The sequence below is a fragment of the Eucyclogobius newberryi genome, unplaced genomic scaffold, assembly GCF_026437365.1.
Source record: "Eucyclogobius newberryi isolate DKJ021-1_F unplaced genomic scaffold, fEucNew1.0.hap1 SCAF_21, whole genome shotgun sequence".
NCBI classification, from domain to species: domain Eukaryota; kingdom Metazoa; phylum Chordata; class Actinopteri; order Gobiiformes; family Gobiidae; genus Eucyclogobius; species Eucyclogobius newberryi.
In genome coordinates this window covers 2,971,490-2,990,153 of record NW_027315846.1, presented here as the reverse complement: position 1 = coordinate 2,990,153, position 18,664 = coordinate 2,971,490, and the positions used below count along the sequence as shown (strand labels likewise).

General features: G+C 42.7%; 1 protein-coding gene across 2 annotated transcripts; it reads left to right on the top strand.

Moving 5' to 3' along the window:
• Nucleotides 1-694: 694 nt before the first annotated feature.
• On the top strand, nucleotides 695-16,835 carry LOC140370775 (microtubule-associated protein RP/EB family member 3-like). Of its 2 annotated transcripts, none has more exons than XM_072458004.1 (7): nucleotides 695-788; nucleotides 4,082-4,202; nucleotides 5,221-5,366; nucleotides 8,336-8,492; nucleotides 11,515-11,633; nucleotides 12,390-12,536; nucleotides 13,189-16,835. In XM_072458004.1, the coding sequence occupies exons 2-7, from the start codon at nucleotides 4,082-4,084 to the stop codon at nucleotides 13,237-13,239; spliced, it is 741 nt and encodes a 246-aa protein (XP_072314105.1). In that variant the 5' UTR covers nucleotides 695-788; the 3' UTR covers nucleotides 13,240-16,835. The 2 variants fall into 2 exon arrangements, with proteins under 2 accessions (XP_072314105.1, XP_072314104.1); XM_072458003.1 differs by having other exon boundaries at nucleotides 8,336-8,528.
• Nucleotides 16,836-18,664: the final 1,829 nt, after the last annotated feature.

The following is an 18,664-nucleotide window of genomic DNA, read 5'->3' as shown; positions in this document are numbered from 1 at the left end:
ATATAATAATGTATAATTGTACTTCCTGTTTGTAATTGATGACGTCACACTGGGAAATGAGCGCGGCCAAAACGTACGTTATTTTTTTTCAATTTCATTTTCATTTGACAAATAAAAATATATGTGAGCACCTTTATGTTGTTGAATAGAATTGTTTAGGGGTCAAATACTATTATCTATATGTAAAACAGTTATAAATACACCAAATACAGTCAAAATTACTGTCATATTCATGTGCAATACTGTTTTTTTCAATATTCTCTGACCCTGTAACGGCTGTAAATAAGAGTGTCACTATTTGTATTATTATTATAAAGTATAAGGCTTTTTATAAGAGTTTTTTTAGAACAGTGTTTTGTTTTTTATAAGTGATCTGTTTTTTATTGTTTACTTCTGTGCCTACTTTGTGTTGCAACGTTGGAATTCCCCCATTGTGGGACAAATAAAGGCTTATCTTATCTTAAAATTAGAAAACCATAAAAACCTGTCATACGCACTTTAATGTATAATATTCTGTTCTATATGATAAGCCTTTACGCCTAATTCCACGTGTGTTTAAATTAAAAATCAAACACGACAAAAAGCAGTCCGCGCGCTAATCCGCCGTCACATCATCACGCCGTCACGCGCCTCCCGTCCCCGGTCCCGTAACCCGGAGGAGCGGCGTGCGGACCCGGGGCGCATGCGCACTGCACACGGGAGCGGCTCCGTCTCCAAGCGCTGCACCGCGTATCCACAAGCCTTTCCCCCCGCGACGCGCACGCACACGGCCCCGAAACGCAGACGCGGTGAGTCCCTTTCTCCCTCCGCCGCATCCGCCCGCCACCCGCATTTACGCATCGAACAATGGGGTTTTTTTTGGGTTGTTTTTTTTTTTTGCGTGTTTTGTGTGCGCGCGCGTGGACGTGTTGCGTTGCGGCGTTGCCTGGTGCGTTTGGGTTTGGTAGGCCGATGAGAGAGAGGGGGGCAGGACGATGCGGCGTTATAACCACGAGCTACCGGCGAAATCGGCACCTTATTGTTCTCCCGGCCCCGCACCCATTTGCGCTCCGACGCGTTTTTGTGCGGTTTTTTTGTTTGTTGCGCCGGCACATTGTACGCACTTGAGTCCTGCGCATGTTGGACGCGGCCGGTAACGGTTTTAAGGCAACGTCTGGTGCTCCCCGTTTGTGCTGTCGATACGAAACCGATTGATTTTTTGAGGTTAAAAAAAAAAGCCCAGACGCGCCCACCTGAATGGTCTGTGATAGGCTGGCGTTTCTCAAAGTGTGGGGCCCGGGACAAGCGTGGCGGATGTAACGGTTGTTTGTTTGTAGGTTAAAGTGACGTATGATGGGTTATTATGATTTTTTAATGTTGAGGTTATTTGGTGTGTTTATACCTGCTGTACGTGTCAGTGATAGTTTGGCACAAATCGAGCAGGTATTTGTGGAGAAAATGTTGGGGAAATCTGTGGGAAATGACAGGAAGTGACATCACACCAGGGATTGACTCATTCCGGTCAAAGTTTATGCAGGATTTACACAAAAGAAACAACTTTTTTGACGCTTTAAACATGAATTCAACAAAATAAAGTCGCTCTCATATATTTTTATTTGTCAAATTTAAAAAAGTGACATTAGATGAGTTTTTGCCCAGTGTTTGCTGGGTAATTTCCTAATGTGATGTCATCAATTACAAATCGGAAGTGAAATTATAAACCCCAAAAATGTGCTTTTCAGTGATAACATTTTACTATTTATTTTTTTAGCAAAATTCAAAATATATTAACTGCGTTTTAGTTCAATGAGTCGTCCGACCTGTAGGGGGCGCTTTAATGATGACCACAATCACTGGTTTAGGCCTTTACACAGTTATACACAAACACATTTCATCAGAATAGATTTAGATATTATATATTTGCTGTTTGGGCTGCACAATATACAGCAAAAGTATCGTTATATTAATACTGACTAAAGCAATAATCGATATAGCAACAAAATAAATAGTGTTTATTGCAATAACGCCAAAGTTCTCCATCAGACATGTGCCGTTTTTCAAATTAAAATGTTACAAAAGACGGAATTTGTTCATGATTTTCCTTCTTCAGTTTGAATTAGTCTTAGTTTTGTCTCTGTAATGTTTTATTTTGACAAAGTTTGACTAATACTTTAAAGCAAGAACATAATATATTTGGTGGGATATAACGGAAATTGTTTTATTGACATTGATTTATTCAGATGTAATAATATCGATATATCGCAGTCATTTATCACATCGGGCGACGGCGTATTTGCTTTTAGAGTCGAGCGCTTTAAATCCAAAGAAACAAGAATGCGGTAAAAAATGTCTATCTATTTAGTGAGTAAAGTGTTCAAGAACACAATGACAACGTGTCGATGGGAAGATTTAACCCTCGACAACGGCGACAATTAAACGCCTCATCGGGACCAGTCGACTGTAACAATCGTCTTTAATTAATTTGGACTGAACAGACTTAAAAAAAAAAACGCACTCAAAATGACAGTATTTAATCAAACGGTCATAAACACAATGATAAATGTCAGATTTTAATCAATAATAAACTTTTTTCGTGATTATTCTCTGTCTTGAAGCTTTCGGTCGCAATATTTCAACGTCTGTTTGATCGAAAATGTTTTAAAACTCTAAATAGACAATAAGAAAAAACAGTTTGACGTTTCGACTTCTAAATCCATCGTTAGTTGCAGCTCTACAATAAACTATGGCTTGTAATAAGAGTGAAGTAAGTTCTTCTGAGTCATTGTTAGTTTGCGTTTCTTGGCGTTTCTTGACATCCATCGTTGAGTCTTAGGTCAGAGCTTCTCAAAGTGTGGGGCGCGTCCGTTTGAAAAGACGCAAAGTAAAACAAGCTGCGGTGAAGCGGCGAAAACATAGACACAACATGGTCTACGGTCGTCAGGGCAACAAGGTTTGGAATATGAATGAATGTATTATTGAACTTTTTTTTTTTTTTTTTATTTTATTTTACAATTGTATGGAAAACAGTTGCTAAAAACAGCTATGCTAACGTAACGAGCTAGTAACAGTGATCATACGGACGGAATTGTAATGATTCTTTATTCGTTTTGGCTCTGACGCTGGTTTAATGACACGGAAACAATAAAAACTCATTGGACCGTCAGTTCTGGCCTTCTCAGTTTGACACGCCCCTTTTTGAACGTCACTTTTGGACTTGCTTCGCCGCTGACCGCTCATGTGACCATATAAAGCACATGCCCGAACGAATGCAAGCGATTCCCTTCAGCTTTGATCTCAAGACAACGAAACGCAAACGCAGAGGTACGAGTCAGCTCCGCACAAAGTCTAGAAGGAGAGGGCGAGGTTCGGAACTCGTGGGCTTTGAACTCGTGGGCTTTGAGCTGAAGAACGAAGTCTAAAGAGTAAAGTCTAAAGAGTAAAGTCCGGCGGTAATGTAACACTTTGGACACCTACCGCCGTAAAACACCAAAGACGAAGAAGAAGAGTCAGCGCCGCGCAGAAAGCAATCGACTAATTTGATGGTCACTCAATGGTCAATGGTTCAATCTGTTAAATCTTCTTACAATCCGGTCTCAAGGATAATGTAAGGCTGTAGTTACCGATATAACACACGATTAATACAACGATTATAGAGTTAAGAGCGCCTTTATTGTGTTACGCTACAATCCCCTTTTGGTATTATTGTCTCTGTTGATCCGTCCACACTCAGTCCAGTAGGTGGCGGTAAATGCACCTTTTCAGTTTCGCCATTAAAAGCAACAACAACAACAACATCAACATAAAGCAGCCTGCGTGTGACGCCCGTGGACCCGCTGTCGTAAAAGCGATACGCAGTGACGAGAAGTAACGCCAGTGCATCTTCTCCTCGAAACGCCGCATTTACCGCAGTGAAACGTCAATTCTGCGCCATCCCCGAGGCTGTTTGGGGCGTGGTTACCTTTCTGAATCTCCCATGGGGGCGCCAGAAAAGGTTTGAGAAACTCCGGGTGAAGCAATACCGTTCGTTACGATAGTTGGCGTGGGGAAAGCAGCCCCGGCCCGTCACCATAACGACCGTATCGTCTTCTCGTTTCCGTTGCAGATGGCGGTGAATATCATGACCACTTCGGTGTCGGTGAACAACATGAGCCGCCACGACATGTTGGCCTGGGTCAACGACTCGCTGCAGCTCAGCTACTCCAAGATCGAACAGCTCTGCTCAGGTACGAACGGCGTCATGGCAACCGGATAAAGCCCGCGGCGCTTTCCCAACACGAAACCGGCGGAGATTATGTATAAGCTGATCCCCCGAAAGCTCCAAATAAGTGAATGCGGAGTATATTTGTGTTTCATATATTGGAGTTAAATGTAAATATTTACCGTATTTTCTGGACTATAAGTCGCACCAGCCAAAAAAAGCATAATAGAGAAGAAAAAAACATAAGTTGCACTGGAGTATGAAATGCAGTTGCAGGTGTGAAAATAACAAATAATATCACATATAAGTCACTCCTGAGTATAAGTATATAAGTATAAATATAAGTATAAGTTGCACCCCGGCTAAAACTATGAAAAACTTATAGTCCAGAAAATACGGTAATTTGTACGGGGGGTTTAGATGATTAAAAACTGATACTTTTATAATTACTACATATCCTACATATCCGTCTCCTTCAGAATTAATATTATTCTGGGGAGGTTTGAGATACTCACCGTAACATACTCACTGCACTGTTACGTTAATGTTTTAAGATGTTTGTTTACGTTGTTGTTGAACTCCCTATCGCCACAGCAACGCGCCAAGAACATTTCCTGCAAAAACAACACATTTACAAAAGCTATGGCGGATTGTAAACTTATAGACGTCACTTCCTGTGCCGCCAGAATGTCCCCGCCCACTTTTGGGTGAAAACAAACATTGTTAACCAATAGGCGGGCGGGTACGAATTGTTAAAATGTTACCGTTTTGCTCCAAAATGCAAGAGAATATTGATATCGGCGACACAGCAGCCACGAACGGAGAAGTTGTTGAAAACTATAACATATTAACAATTTGTATCTCCCGCCGCTCTGTTAACACTGTTTGTTTTCCCCAAAAAGGAGGCGTGGCATTAACACTAGCCCAAAAGCACCTGTATGATCGGAGACATCAATAGCGACCAAAGTTAACACTGATAATCGCACAATGATAAATGTCCGATATTACAAAAACAGTCTAACGTGTGTCGCTGTGTGTTTTAGGGGCGGCGTTCTGTCAGTTCATGGATTACCTGTTTCCTGGGTGCCTCCTTCTGAAGAAAGTCAAGTTTCAGGCCAAACTGGAGCACGAGTACATCCAGAACTTCAAAATCCTGCAGAAAGCTTTCCAACGCATGTCCGTAGAGAAGGTGAGACCAGCATTACACGCAAACGTCACAATGTCTCGCAATCGCCGCGTTTTTCGGGCTGCGTTTCTCGGGCTGCGTCTGTCGTCTTTGTTTGGTCCGTTCTTTGCTCAAATTGTGTTTCTTTTTAATTGAATTTCGTCACCGCGGGCTTCGCAAACTTCGATCGGGACGTTTAAGTCGCCCGTACCGAGAGATTATGAGCGAAAATGTGCTGGACGTGTGTCAGATTTAATGGTGTAAAGCTGAAACAATCCCAGATAAACAAATGTGAGGTGTCAGGGCGGGGCAATGTGGTGATCGAAAGGGAACCGTGAGCTCATTCCTGTGACAATATGCCATTTTGGACAAATCGACATCGTGGTTGAGGTCCAAGTATTGCGCAAAACCTGAACGGATCGTAAAACGAACCCCCAAAAGCAGAAAGACACTCGATAGCCACATGTGTCGTGATCTGGGCCCCAATAAAGTCGTGATATACCTTGTGTTTGTCGGCAAAACCCACGAGGTCAATCTTGTGAGTGTCACTCTGACTCTGAGGTCCAGGAGCAGCAGCAGCTCACGCACAAGCAACTGCAACTGCACAAGCAACTATTTATAGGTTGAACAAAGCGCTTTGATATGAAACACACTCAAATAAAACAAATTCATAGATAAAACAACAGAATCGGCTGTAATGTCTGAGAAAGTCGACTACTCGGACTGTGTCAAAGGCCAAAGGAAACAAGTGCGTTATTTAGAAGTGACTTAAAAACAGGTACAGCAGAGGCCTATAGAAGTATAAAGAAATAACTGTAAACACAGAATAAAACAGAATTAGACCAGAAAGAGACAAAAATCAAACTCGGTAGACGTCCGACGGAAAAGAAAAGAAAATCGAGGCATAAACGGAACAAACTTAACGTCCCATCGAGTCCATAGTCTGTCAAATCTGTCCCCCCTTCAAATCAAGTCCAAAAGTTTTTCTTTTTTCTCCATTTTGCGAGTGTCCAATGTGTCCATGTTGGTCCAGTCGGTGCAATTTGAGTCATTGATTTTGTATGGTATTCTTACTTGTTTCCTGCTCACACATTTATACCAAGATGTAATGTATATTCTCTGGGACGAGCCATTACATTGTGGACAGCATGTGTAGCATTTTAGGTAGTTAATGTTCATATTTATATTTAAAAGGAGCACCATCTGAAGCTTTGTTCAGCAAAACATTAATACCTACTGAGTCTCAGCGAGGGCCTTTTCCGCTGCTGCCAGGAGGAAATTGTGTCCGGAAGTCTAATGTGCAAAGGAAGCTCATTTCCAGCCGCAAAGGCCCCGCCCCCTCTGCGCTTCCAGCTGGTCTTTGGCGTCCTTCGAGGCAACGGCTGCTGTGGTTTCGGGCGTTACTGAAATAAATTGAATTGAGTTGAGGTGGAGCTGCGAGAGCGCCGGGGCTCGTGAGGAAGGAGAAGCTCGGAGACACTTCCAGACGAGTCAAAGTGATGAAGGAGAAGCTCGGAGACACTTCCAGACGAGTCAAAGTGATGAAGGAGAAGCTCGGAGACACTTCCAGACGAGTCAAAGTGATGAAGGAGAAGCTCGGAGACACTTCCAGACGAGTCAAAGTGATGAAGGAGAAGCTCGGAGACACTTCCAGACGAGTCAAAGTGATGAAGGAGAAGCTCGGAGACACTTCCAGACGAGTCAAAGCGATGAAGGAGAAGCTCGGAGACACTTCCAGACGAGTCAAAGCGGTTTAAAATGGAGCCTTAGTGTTCAGAGGCCAGTTAAAAGTTGGGCTGTGCCAAAATATTGAAATATTGATATATCGTGACGCTAAATTCGGCGATACAGTATCGATATCGTGACTGCATCAATATATCGCCACGAGTCACAACGCTACAATTTTGCTGCTCGTTCAAAGGAAGGAATCTTGTCCACGCAAAGACGTTTGACCTTTTCACCGTTTTGACGATGAAAACGGATGTGTTTAATTTAGATTTTGTGCAGGTCGACAAAGAAAATGTTGTTAAAATGTATTTGGTTCTTTGAAAAAAATTGCAATGTATCGTAGAATATCACGAGCGATATAACGACAATCGCACGCGTTGCAAAGTTGTGATGTTATCGTGCGTCGTGTATCGCATCAAATTATGAGGGACCCTAAATCCGAGCAAAAACACTGTTACGTCCATAATTTATTGGCCCATGAAGTCAATATACCATATTTTTCGGACTATAAGTCACACTGGAGCATAAGTCGCATTATTGGGGAAATTTATTTGATAAAATCCTAGACCAAAAACAGACATTTCATCTGTAAATGCAGTTTAAAATAATAACAGATGAGAGAACATGGTGAATAGGTGTTTGTATGCTAACGCTAACACCTTCAGCTACATGACGTATGCTAACGCTAACACCTTCAGCTACATGACGTATGCTAACGCTAACACCTTCAGCTACATGACGTATGCTAACGCTAACACCTTCAGCTACATGACGTATGCTAACGCTAACACCTTCAGCTACATGACGTACGCTAACGCTAACACCTTCAGCTACATGACGTATGCTAACGCTAACACCTTTAGCTACATGACGCACAGACAGAACTGTGGTAAGTGTCTGGTATGTTAACGTAACATATGAACAGTTATTCAGATAACTATAGCATAAAGAACATGCTAACAAGTTTAGCAAAGCATCAGTTTTACCCCAAATCACTAAATCCATTGAATTCTTCTTCCTCTGTGTCACTTCTAAACAACTCCACAAACTCCAGAGGACGAGGAAGTGCAGATTCTTCTTCTGCGTCGCTTAGAGCCTAGAGCGCCCTCTTGTGGTTGAAAAAGTACAGTACTGTCGAGATGATCGTAACCGTGACATGTTTTAGTCCATCGTTTCTGCCCGATTCTCTGCAACGAAAGATAAACGTACGTTCTCATCACGACCTTTCGTCTTTCTCACTTCGCTCTCTCTCCCCCGTCGCTCAGATCATTCCCGTGGAGCGGTTGGTGAAGGGCCGGTTCCAGGACAACTTTGAGTTCGTGCAGTGGTTCAAGACGTTCTTCGATGCCAACTACACGGGACAGGAGTACAACCCGGTAGCAGCGCGACAGGGACAGGACATGACCCCGCCGCCCAACCCAGGTGATCACTACATCCACAGAGCAAAGAGACACACAGGTAAAGAAAACCACACCGACCTCGACCTCTGTGCACGACCTGCCCGGCTTTGGATGGCTCTGGAGCGCCTCCCGCAGGACGACGGTGTGAGCAGCGCGACACTGTGCAACAACAATTTGGCTGTAACGAATCGCTTAAAGGTCCTGTATTATTCTAAACGGGTTATTTGAAGGTTTTGGCCGTGTTTTAATGTTGCGCCACTGTCACGCCCGGAGTTTGTGGCGTTTCGGGCTGAATAATGTGTATTTAGTCCTTTAAATTTGCTACTAGCAGTGGTGGAAAGTACTTTCTACTTCTACTTACTTCACTACATTCGAGAGCAGGTATATATACTTTTTATTCCACTAAATGCTTTAACAAGATTGAAAAGTAGAAAGCACTTCCCGCTAAATTGGTTGGTATGTTATTTTTTAGCACGTTTATCGTCACAATTTTCCTCTTTTAGTTCAAATTCTGGCTTTGACCAAACCAAAAATGACTTTGAAGATGAAGAGGTCAATATGAGTGGCTTCTGGACAAAGAAAAACAGTTCAATGTTACTCGTGAATACTTTCTTTTACTCTAAATGTACAGTTTTAAATGGGTACATCAAAATCAAAACTTTCCCAATCCCGATAACGATATTTGACGATATTTGAAAAATCCAACAGGCTAAATGTGCTAAAACGTGTCTTAAAATGACCTAGTTCAAGTTTAAGTATCAGACTAATGTGAAATGTGCGGGAATATCCCTCTAGAGTACCTTTATGTGGAGGCACCGACAGAGTATAATGCAGGACCTTTTAAGTGTAAATCGTGTCTATATTTGAGGTTGTACTGTTCACACCATCAGCATGTGTCTCACCGAGCACATGAGGCTGGTGCAAAGGCGGCGGTGCTGAATGCTGCCGAACGCTGCCGAACGCTGCCGAACGCTGCTGTCAATCATGCCAACTCTACACGCCTTTTCGAGCGAGTCAAATATCAGTTTTGTGACGCATGCCGAGTTATCTTTAAAGTCTATATGACAAGTTCTAATGTTTATCTAATTATGACTTGGTTTGGTGGGATAACACCTAATTATTAAGTTGCAGTTTGACAGGAAGTAGAACTGAATCCCTCTGTGATGTCATCAGTGTGCGACACAGAGACAGTTTACACCGACACACTTTTCTGACAGTTTAACAGTATAAACCATGGTTGGACTAAATAAAGGTGTTATATGGTATTATTGTGTGTCAGACCAGAACTGTTGTGTCATTTATGTGGATTTTGGCTCTGTTTACAGTGTGGTCGCTAGGTAACAGTTGCAGAATTACATTACTAATATTTGTGTTCATGTCCAACCAGGAAGTACAATTATAAACTTTACAGAAATGGGGAAACTGGGGACAAATGAGCAAAAATGTTTAGTTAAATCTGAAATGTAATCGAGTTCAGTGTTTTAGTGAAATGTGTAGTTTAACTTGTCATATAGACTTTAAGCGGTATATTAAGGGTTGCACGACCACTAGAGTTTGCCTTGTTATTACAAACCTCAAACTAACACTGGTCATCTAATAAGACAACTTGAATTAATAGACTATGAAAACTCACTTTATTTGAACGTATCATCATCATTTTATACAAAGGTCAGAGTGAGGGGCTCCACAGCTCTGGCTGATGATCCTGTGTCAGACCCCTAAGCCCACAGGCGACACCACGCACGCCCACGTCACCTTCTCGCTGCACTGTTCCCTCCATCACAACGTCGATTCAAGCTTTCCACTTTCAATAAAGAACAGCATGAGCACGATAGACAGAGACCGGGAGATGACGAGGGACCAAGGCACAACAGAGCGAGGCTATGCACCTGGAGAGGGGGGATAGAACACGATGAGGCAGACGACCAAAGCAGACGACCAAGGCAGACGACCAAGGCAGACGACCAAGGCAGACGACCAAGGCAGACGACCAAGGCAGACGACCAAGGCAGACGACCAAGGCAGACGACCAAGGCAGACGACCAAGGCAGACGACCAAGGCAGACGACCAATGCAGACGACCAATGCAGACGACCAAGGCAGACGACCAAGGCAGACGACCAAGGCAGACGACCAAGGCAGACGACCAATGCAGACGACCAAGGCAGACGACCAAGGCAGACGACCAAGGCAGACGACCAGAGCAGACGACCAGAGCAGACGACCAGAGCAGACGACCAAGGCAGACGACCAAGGCAGACGACCAAGGCAGACGACCAAGGCAGACGACCAAGGCAGACGACCAAGGCAGACGACCAAGGCAGACGACCAAGGCAGACGACCAAGGCAGACGACCAAGGCAGACGACCAAGGCAGACGACCAATGCAGACGACCAATGCAGACGACCAAGGCAGACGACCAGAGCAGACGACCAGAGCAGACGACCAAGGCAGACGACCAGAGCAGACGACCAATGCAGACGACCAATGCAGACGACCAATGCAGACGACCAATGCAGACGACTAATGCAGACGACCAAGGCAGACGAGCGCAGAATGGCAGACAGGTGTGCGGTCCGAGGCAGGGGCACGTTCTGTTCAAGGGCGAGGACATCTGCGCCTGGACATTTGGCCCAACCAAAGTACATATTGGTATTGATATCGGGCTATGGCAACCTCTCCGTAGGTCACATCTGCTGCACTTTTCCAAACAGGAAGTGAAAATTTACTGTACGTCAACAAAAGTGTCAAACTAGGGAAAATTAAACTACAAATTTGTAGATAACTGCATCTTGGTCGAATGAGTCGTCCAACCTGTCATACGCAATTTAAGCAAGAATATCGATTGAGCCGTGCATGCCTGGTCATTTTAAGAGTGCGAATGTGTGAGTGAGCTTTTGGTGGCAGTTGGAAAGGTTGTTGCCGTAGAGCCACATTTCTCTCGGGCCGCTTTAGAGAAGTGGCTTTAGCCTCAGAATGAGTGCGTTTGCATTGTGTCGTTAAAAATACACACAATGACGTTTGCCGTGTTGGAATGCCTTCAGGACAGAGACCAGCGCCCACAGTGAAAAACATGCCCACACCTCAGCGGCTCCATTACAACTCCACCAGGAACTCTGTACCGCGGAACGGAGGCGACGCCGAAATCAAGCTAAAGGAAGAGGTGAGTGCGACCGGCGTTACTCGCGTCGGAAGTCGTCAAAATATCTACAAAACCAATCCAGATATTCTTCTTTGTTCTAATCGTTCTGACTTGTGTTTGTGGAGATGGTCGGAAATCTTTAAACATGTCCTAGAATCCTCGAAAAACCCATAGTCGCCTAAAAGATTTGACTGAAGTAAATCTTGGTCGACTGAGGACAGGCCCTGGTTAGTCGACTAAAGGGGACAAACTGGCAGAAGCGCTCAAAAGTATCTTGAGGATCTGACCCAGACTGCACTCACGACACCAGAACCGCCCCGGTGTTTGTGCTAAAACAACTATTTATACGTAAAGTACTCGGAAACAGTGTTTATAAGTAAAGGGCAGATTAAATTCATGATTTTGCCACCAAATATTCAGCTAACACGCTCTAGAATTTCTACTTTCTGCAGTTGCCCCCTAGAAATATTTATAATCTAAATAAAATAACCAGTCGAGATTCTCCCTGGAGATTTGTTGTTTGCTGCCTCCAAAAGCCTGTAAAATGGTATTGTAGACCATCGTAGACTCTAGTAGACCATCGTAGTCTATCGTTGTCCATCGTAGACTATCTGTAGACCATCATAGACCATCGTAGACTCTTGTAGTCCACCGTAGACTCTTGTAGACCACCGTAGACCATCGTAGACTCTTGTAGACCACCGTAGACCATCGTAGACCATCGTAGACCCTGGATTTATGGTTCTGTCTGTCCCGGTTCTTCTTCACGTTCCTCAGTTGTCAGAGCTGCAGACCAACGTGGAAGGCCTGGAGCGAGAGAGGGACTTTTACTTTGGGAAACTGCGGGACATCGAGCTCATCTGCCAGGAACACTCCAGCGAACCCATCATGGACCGGATCCTAGACGTCCTCTACGCCACCGAGGTAAACGCCGGGAGCGTTTGTGTCAACGTCGACTTCAGTTCTACACCGTCGATCGATTAGAGAAAGCACTTTGCAGCACTTTTCTTCTTCTGCACTTTGACAAATGCCAGACTCCTTTACAGTTTGAAACTTTCTTGTATCGGGAAAAAAGCCTGAATCTGAAGTACATTTTACAGTTGATACTTTTTACCACTTTTGAGAGCAAGAATCTGCACTTTTCTTCTGATTTTGATCACATTTACAGAGACTTCTTGCCTACGTTTGTGGCTTTGATCCAACAAAATGAGACTTTATAATTTTGAAAAATGTAATTGAAAATATAAATGACCTGGAGAAATGCCTCTGACGACCAATAATCAGAACAATTCTTTATCACATTTGTGCTTTAGTTGCTTTAGTTCTATTACTTTTACCTTTTACTCCTAAAGTAAAATTATACATATTCCTTTACTTAAGTTGATTTTTAATGTGATACTTGTACGTTTTTGTGATTTTTTTTTTTTTCCTTTTTCGAAACACATTTTGCTAGTTTTTAAAAATTCTACACGAGACAAATGTGGCGTCTTGATTTCGTTTTGAAGCGGCGACACCGTTGGTCCTGTTTCCCGTTGTAAGTGGACGATCCGTTCTAACGTGTCTCTCGTCTCTGCAGGAGGGTTTCGCTCCGCCGGAGGAAGAAACCAATCCCGAGGAAGAATACTGAGGCGTCTTTCTGCCGTTTTTCGCCACTGTTTTTATTTTGTTTTTTACTCTGTGCACGACGTCTACGAGAAACACTTTTTGTTCAGTCGGTTTGTGTCTCGTCCTTCACTGCGTCCGGCGACAAACGTGGATCGAGCGCGACGTTAGAACCACGACACGCCGCTCTTTGAAAAGAAAGTACTAAAGAATACGATAGAAAAGAGCACGAGAAAGTACAAAGAGGAAAGTAACTATGCTTTGACCAAAGCAGAAAACATCAACTCCCAAGAGCTTCACTAAACCAGGTCTAAAGCAAGTCTAAACCAGGACTAAACCAGGTCCAAACCAGGTCTAAACCAGGTCTAAACCAGGTCCAAACCAGGTCTAAACCAGGTCCAAACCAGGTCCAAACCAGGTCCAAACCAGGTCCAAACCAGGTCTAAACCAGGTCCAAACCAGGTCCAAAGCACCTCCACAGCGCCTCCTATTGGCAACAGTTCATGACAGTGATGGAGCGATGAAAACAGGAAAACGATTTTTGAGGTTGCAATTCGAATGGCAGAGAAGAACGAAAAACGAGACTAAATCAGGACTAAAATAGGTCTAAAATAGGCCTAAAATGGATCTAAACCAGGACTAAACCAAGACAAAACCAGGACTCAACCAGGACTAAACTAGGTCTATACCAGGAGTATACCAGGTCTACATCAGATCCAAAACAGGCCTAAACCAGGTCTAAAACAGGCCTAAACTAGGTCTAAACCAAGTCTAAACCAAGACTAAAACAGGACTAAACCAGGACTAAAACAGGATTAAACAAGGTCTAAACAAGGTCTAAAACAGGACTAAAACAGGTTAAAATCAGGACTAAACCAGGCCTAAACCAGGTCTAAACCATGACTAAACCAGGTCTAAAACAGGACTAAACCAGGCCTAAACCATCTGCACTCGTCTCTTTCTCTGCCCGTGTTTCTAACGTCATGTTCGATCACATTAATCCTCTTCACGAAACACGACTAAAGCTTGACTTCGTTTTTCTCTCCGATTTTCCACTTTTTAAGTTTGTAAATACAGTTGATGGAATTGAAAAGTATTTATTTGCCTTTTTATCAAACGTTGGACGCTCCTCGTGTCCGTCTGACATCCACAGAGCGACCGACTCAAAACAGCACTTTCTTTTGTTATTTAACTCATTATTACGTGTAAATTATTTAACACTTTGAACTATTTTAACAACTACTGACATTTTAACGGTACGAAACGCGGCAAAACTCGTCGAACAAACTTCAGACTTCGCGGTGAATTATTGACAAAACGACGGTCGACTTAAAGCGTTGCGCGTTGGCAGATGCAATTTTTTTTGTTTGAATTTTTTTGTTTAACTTAATTAACATTTTGTGCGCTTCTCGAATGTTCCGGAATGTTAAAACTTTGACTGTGAAATGAATGAATGTGTTTCGCTTTATTTGTCCTTTTCTGTCCCATTTTTTTGAGTCGTTTTCCCCTCACGAAATGTCGCTGGCACAGGGTTTTCTCAAGCGGAACTACTTTATTTAAAACCAACGCGTCACTTATGGCCTTTATTTGATGTTTTTCCAGTATTTGCTTTTTGTACGTGGATGATGGAGGTTCAAAAAGGTCAGATTTGTGGGTCAAACGTTGGCGGACGGTAGCATCTGGAGACGAACGCGCGGGAGAATCGACCTTGATATGACGCTCTGTGGATATTATGGGCTGTAGCAGAACTAACAGAGGTTTGTGTCTCGAGAAATGTGACTTTAGAGGAAAACTTTATAACGCTTCAATACTAGTCGTGATAAATGTGCAGTAAATGTAACTTTTCTAGAGGGTCCTGCTTTTCTCCTTTTGAGATTCGAGGCGATATTGTCTCAAAAACGATCTTCCATCGCCGTGTATTCGTGTGTCTGAAGTGACGTGGCACGCTCGTCGCTGCCGCCACCTTGAGGACAAAAAGCCGCGCGCTCACTGTGGGCTGTGGCGACAAAAAGTCTTCTTCTTTTTCTTCCCGTTTGTCCAGAAATGTGTGACTTTCAGAGGTCACTCCAGACTGAGCTGTTTGTTTCAGGTCGTTAGCTGCTAATGCTAATGCTAGCGTACGCGCACGGGGCTCTGGATGGAAGGTCAGAAAACATCATAAAAAACCTGCTGTGTTTGTTGCTGGTGCGCTAAACGTGCGTTAGCCAAAACGACGTTGAAAAAGTAAACAATAAAGCCTGAAAAAACACTAAATACATTTATCAATCTACAGTGTTCGAATTGTTTAGACGCTAAGACGCTAAGTTTAGTAGTTAGCATCTTAAAATCTCCTTTGGTTGAAAATGGAGAGAAGGTTGAAAAGTCCTGCTATGCTAATAAACGTTAGCTTACTGCAGACAGTTTTAAGGAGCCTCATTTCCAACTGTCCCAGTGTTTTATTTTAGAAAGATCTTGAACGATTGGAGGGTTCGTGGACGAGGAAGTTTAACACTAATCGGTTTTTCGTGACTAACTGCGTTTGGCGGCGTCTTCAAAATGGCGACTACAGATAAATCACGTGACTGAAACCCGTGAATACAACGCGTCGTGAATGTGCTGAAACGTGTCCGGTTCAGGTTCAGTAAAACCGCTCGCTCGGGACATTACGCTAAACGTTAGCGTCTCTTTTCGAGATCATTTTTCGTGCGTTTTTGAGCCGACACGCTCGATATTCCCGCCGTTTATACTGTACCTCCAAAAGCGACAGTTGCGATGTTTATTCTCGATGTTTCTCCCGCGTGTCGCACCGTTAAAAGCATCGGGCAGGTGTTTCCGAGGTGTTTTTGGGCCATTTAAACAACCGTAATGACACTAACGCAAGATAGATTGGCTAAAAGCAGCAGTCTCCATGAAAACAGCCCACCAGACAAGTTACACAGCAAACGCAAAGGTCGTTGAGAACTAAGAACCGCTCAGGCCCGTCACGGCGGCTTTTCTACAATAAACGATCGCACTGAAACTAATTTATGCCACAATAATTGCTAAGTATTTATTTTAGCGCATTCATTTTAGCGTTAAACGGCAGAAAGAGACAAATTATTGTCATAAAAACGTACTTTACAAGGTCAGAAGTCACTTACCCAGCGCTCTACGGTTCAAATCGCACCACATTGCAACGAAAAAGGAACATTGTGTCGTTTATCGAGCGATAAGTCGACTGCGACGAGCCTGACGCCGCGTGATCGTCTTTTATCGCTTATTCCAATCGTGTTTGCCCGATTTATTCATGCGTCGCGAAGGACTAAATCGAGTCGTTCTTATTCTGTCCGATCAAAAACATTCTGTGCTCTGCGTTTATCGTTTGAATATCGGGATTAACGACAAACTCAAAACGCAGAACTCGATTTGCGTTGTTTTTCCTCTAAAGTCACGCCATTCGCTGTAGTGTTTTTATTGTTTATATTTTGTATAAAGCTCGTCTCGCGCTGACGCGTCCGTCGCCGAGGGAAACCCGATAAACAAACTCAACGTCATTGTGCATCTCTGTTTATTCGCTGTGAATCTTTGGACATTTATGCAACGACCTGCAAGAAAGACATTGAGCCTTTGGGTTTGGAATAATTAAACCAATAGGAAAGAAAACCCTGTGTTTGTGTTTTAATTGTCACGTTATGTTTAGTTTTAATTAATAGATTGTTGTATGAACACGTTGAATTGTGTAAAAAGAATGACGTGTTGTTGAATTTGTTTGGATATTTTGGATATTTTGAACGTTTTTAATGAAGTTAAATGAAGCTTATAAGACACAAGGAACATTATAAAGAAAAACATGAATATAACAGTCCCAATGACATTTGTTATTATTTTTTGTATTAATGACAATAAAATATTACATAAATCAACATAATACAGTCACAAAACAAACAAATGTAAAAAAATAGCCCACCCTCCACATCAAATTCACAGACAAAAACTCAAAAACTAAACAAACTAGATAAAATTGATACAGAGAAGTCAGAAGAAAAACTGACAAACAGGAACAAATAAACCCGAAAACACCAGTATTTCAATGTGTTTTAGTTGGCCATATATTTACTTTCCATTGTTATTATTTTTTCTTTTATCTTTTGAAAAAATAAATGCATAAAACACAAATAACAAAAAATGGTGTGAAAACAAACGATTGAAAACACAAGTTGAACATCTAAAGAAACAAAAAAGGAGTTCCATCTGGTCCAAACGTCTGTCAAATCAGTACATTTTCAAATCAGGTTAATTTACTATAATTATTAATTATAATATCAGTCCAGTCCAAAAGAAAACGATTATTCTCAAATACAGTAATACAGTCATTTCAGCTTCAGAGTCAAAAAGAGACACTTTTATCATTATGTAGAATTCATCGACAAGTAAGAGCCATAAAAAAAACAAAGGCAATTCATTACACATTTATATGGTATTAAAATATAATTATAAATAGTTTTCGTCTTTACGCAAGAAATCATTAGTTTAACCTGTAATAATCTCGTGTATTTGCCGCCCTCTGGTGGCGAAAAAGTGACACGACAAGACAAACTTCAAAGCTTTTTAGGCCCGAGCGCCACAAGCTGGCGAGAGGCCTATTAATCTCGTAAGGCCGTACGAAGCACGGCTGCGAAAGTGCGCACGTAGTGCGCACGAAATCGAGCGCGAAGCGCTCGCCCACTTCCAAACACTCACTAACGCACTCCTCCACTCATGCACGCCCCGTGCATACTAATTAGTAGTGGGAAAATGGAACTTTACCGTTGTAAACGGGCGAAGCCCGTGCAAAAGTGCGCACTAAACGAGCACTTTAAATTGGGATGACGCCCATATAAAGCACTCATTTGCGCTAAGTAGCTCACGAATACGTTCCCCATCTCTTGCATGTTCCGTGCATATAAGCATGTAATGCAAAAATTGAACATTATTACTGTATAGAGGGCCAAAAACACAAAGTGGGCGGAGCCCACTCAAAATTAACGAAAGTACCCGTCAGTGACCAGGGACCCACACCATGAGGTAGGAAAGCGCGAGCGCTTTCCGAAAATGTATAGTTTATGATATTTGGAAAATGGGAAACATTGTTTTCGCATCGGAATATTATTCTTTCTTTCTTTCTTTCTTTCTTCTTCTTCTTCTCGGGACCAACCCCCCTATTTTTCACCCAGTGAACATTGACGAAAAGTCACAAAAATTTGCACACCTCTAAAAATCGTGCCTCTCTACATTCTGGCTATTTCCCTTTTCTAAAATAAAAAAAATTGGCGCGTCAGCGCCCCCAAATGTACCAAAAATGCATTGAGAGATGGGAAATGACCCAAAAAAAATCTGATCGTAGAATCATGAAATTTGGCGCAGAGGTAGATGGTGACAAGAGAAGTAAAAAATATTATTACGGCAACGCCGTCCGCCCAACCAAATGTCGGCCATATTGCTTCAAAAATGGC

What these genes read in the sequence shown, in the direction of transcription:
- LOC140370775 (XM_072458003.1), top strand. Translation starts at nt 4,082, where the DNA reads ATGGCGGTGAATATCATGACCACTTCGGTGTCGGTGAACAACATGAGC. An exon ending in CAGAGCAAAGAGACACACAG is followed by an intron (nt 8,529 to 11,514) that starts GTAAAGAAAACC and finishes GAATGCCTTCAG; the next exon opens with GACAGAGACCAGCGCCCACA. An exon ending in ACGTCCTCTACGCCACCGAG is followed by an intron (nt 12,537 to 13,188) that starts GTAAACGCCGGG and finishes TCGTCTCTGCAG; the next exon opens with GAGGGTTTCGCTCCGCCGGA.